Raw genomic sequence first — 2,942 nt, 5'->3', positions numbered from 1 at the left:
CCAATATAGCAAGAGATTTCACCGCAAAAAAGTCTAAATTAGACTCCTTAGGGATCGTTCTCCTTGTTTATATATATCCAAAGTTTTAAATTTAAATTTAAGAGAGATTTGACGCTAATATCCATTATTATTGTAATTTATTCCTATGTCAACATTTCTGTATAAAGCTATATTTGACCGTCAAATTTAAGTCAAACATATAAGTTGCCTTATACGTCTTCAGGGAATACATTTGAGAACAAACAAAAATCTTGTTTGATTTTTTTTTTTATACAGAAATGTTTTATATATATATATATATATATATATATATAATTTTTTCATACATGCATGTTTTGTGCTTTTCCTCTAAAGTATATTCATATCTAATTTTCCACTTACCAGGTATTCTTCCTCTGAAGAACCAATCAATTGGAGAGAGGTTGAAGACAAAGGAATGTATCAAATCCACTGCAAATCACCAAACCGTGAAGAATCTTATTTCATGAATGTGAGTGCTTCATTATTAGTATCTTCTTCATTTCGTGCATTATCTACCATTATTTCAGCTACTTCATTGATGGGTATCAAGTTCTGTATTATTGTTATTGATTGCATATATGTATGCAAATAAATAAATGAGAAATGTGTTTTATTTAATTATAATTTGATAAGTATTTTTATTTTGAAAATTTGTACTCATTTCATTAGCATTCATTCACTATGAAATTTGAAAAAAATAAAATTATGACACTGTTTAACATGATTTTTTCTCCTTGGGTAGCAACTGTTATTTGCTTACCCCTAGAAAATATGGAAAATGGCTAATATTTTCTTCAAACTTTGCTTTTGCCACCTTTCTTCAAACCCCAAAGAATCTCTCTGAACACATGGCTATGATGTCCCCCCATTACTCTTGCTCATGATCAGAGATGCTCATATTGTCAATCACCAAGGGACATGCTCAAGTGGTTAAGATCAAGCAAATCTGTGGTATTGAACAAAATATTTGTTATAACAATATTTCTGCTTCAGCAACTCAGTGCAGAATCTGTCTGAAATGTAATAGAAAATAGGTCAGTTTGAAAACATTGATGTCCCGGTCACAAAAGAAAAGTTTGAAAGGAATAGTAATATTTTCCTTTGATTTCTAGATAGAAGCAAACAGGAAATAACACCTACTGACCCAATGACATAATAAAAAATATATATAAATTTTATTACAATGTAATTATTGTACTTATGTAACATCACCTGATATTACCCACAATGACAAAATTACGTTCTCAACATTACCCACCATACACCTCAAAATAAAGAAAAGATATTAATTTTTGTACTAGTTTTTTGTGTTCATTATTTTTCTTTATCCTTTTATTTTATCTCCACCTAGGTTTGTCCCGAAATTGAAGAAATTCATTCGGAGCAACAAGACAAGGTGGGCGATGCTAAAATGTATACATTGCATCTTTGGCCTACTGTTATTATTCACAACTTGTTGCCCATGACCATTCGCTGTTTACTTGAGGTAAGATTCTCCTTTCATTCCATTGAATTACACATTCATATTCTTTTTCCTTTTGCTTCTTGGTTATGTTTTATCTTTTATATATTTTACCCGTTTCAGTCATTAGACTGTGGCCATGCTGGGGTACTACCTTGAAAAATATTTCATTGAACTAATTGATCCCAGCGCTTATTTTCTTTTTAAGCCTGGTACTTATTCTATCAATCTCTTTTGCCTAACTGCTAAGCTACAAGGATGTAAACACACCAACACCAGTTGTCAAGCAGTGGTGGACAAACACACACACATGTGTGTGTATGTATATTTATATATACACACACATGCTGGGCTTCTTTCAGTTTCCATCTACCAAATCCACTGACAAGGCTTTGGTCAGCCTGAGGCTATTGTAGAGAACACTTGCCCAAGGTGCCACATAGTGGGAGTGGGCCCAGAAGCAAACTTCTTACCACATAGCCTTGCTTGTGCCTTTAAAATATTTGTGAAAATTATCATGTCCCTTCTTAGTAACTTCTGTTTATCGATCCCAGAATGGCATGGCTATATCTGATATTTATTTATATTTATATATTTTCTTGTAATTTTCTATAAAATTATAACAATATACTTTGCAGAATACCAGTGAAGATCTGGAGTTGAAAGTTGGTGAGAACAGTCCACTTTTCAATGCTTGTATTGGAACATCTAAACTGGAAGTGAGAGTAAGTGACTTAGCTTTTCCTATAATTTTATTTTAAATATTTGCAGAAATCGATTTTGAGTCAAGTGATGCACAACAATTCCTGGCTCAATACAAAATCAAATTTACACCCCATATGAGTGTGAGACATACATGTTATCAAGCAGGTATATATTGAACTGTTGATTTTTCATAAGAAGAAAGAAATACAAGACACAACTTGGTTGTGGACTGATGGATTTAATCCTTTGGCATTCAGATTACTCTGTCAAACATAGTACTTATTTATCCACAATGTTTGCACTTAATCATGGCATTATCTTGTAGCTTTGAGATTCCAATGACATGGTTGTTTATTTTCAGAATGACTTTGTAGGATAGGTATGAAAGGCTGTATCTGGCCAGTTTGCACAAAAAACAAGTAGAATATTGGGGCTATCTATGCTGGTTTAAATGCTAAATGTCTAAACTGATAATCAGTAAAGCCTTATTTGCCTGATGAGTCTGTGTGCACTTGCATATATATATAATGTGCGTTTGTGAATTCCTTCTGTGTCTGGATATTGTGTGCTTAAAGCATAATAAATATCACCAGATACACTATAGATGGAGTATATACCAGAGCAGTCATAACTGGGAAAGAGAAAGAGAGTACACACCCACTCTTATTCATTCAAATAACAAATTATTAAGCTTTGCTATTTCACCATTTGGTCAATAAACTAGAATGCCATAATTCAAACATTTATATATATA

At 32.4% G+C, this 2,942-nt stretch overlaps 1 protein-coding gene across 1 annotated transcript in view; it reads left to right on the top strand.

Annotated features, from left to right (window-relative positions):
• LOC106874512 (intermembrane lipid transfer protein VPS13A) overlaps positions 1 to 2,942 on the top strand; it is a 264,016-nt gene that overhangs the window by 194,619 nt on the left and 66,455 nt on the right. Inside the window, exons 52-54 of the mRNA XM_052974544.1 lie at positions 385 to 490; positions 1,373 to 1,507; positions 2,122 to 2,208. Coding sequence (XP_052830504.1) covers positions 385 to 490; positions 1,373 to 1,507; positions 2,122 to 2,208 — 328 coding nt within the window. The remainder of the gene's footprint in view (positions 1 to 384; positions 491 to 1,372; positions 1,508 to 2,121; positions 2,209 to 2,942) is intronic.

The sequence above is a fragment of the Octopus bimaculoides genome, chromosome 18 (assembly GCF_001194135.2).
Source record: "Octopus bimaculoides isolate UCB-OBI-ISO-001 chromosome 18, ASM119413v2, whole genome shotgun sequence".
NCBI classification, from domain to species: domain Eukaryota; kingdom Metazoa; phylum Mollusca; class Cephalopoda; order Octopoda; family Octopodidae; genus Octopus; species Octopus bimaculoides.
This window is presented reverse-complemented; position numbering and strand designations above follow the sequence as displayed.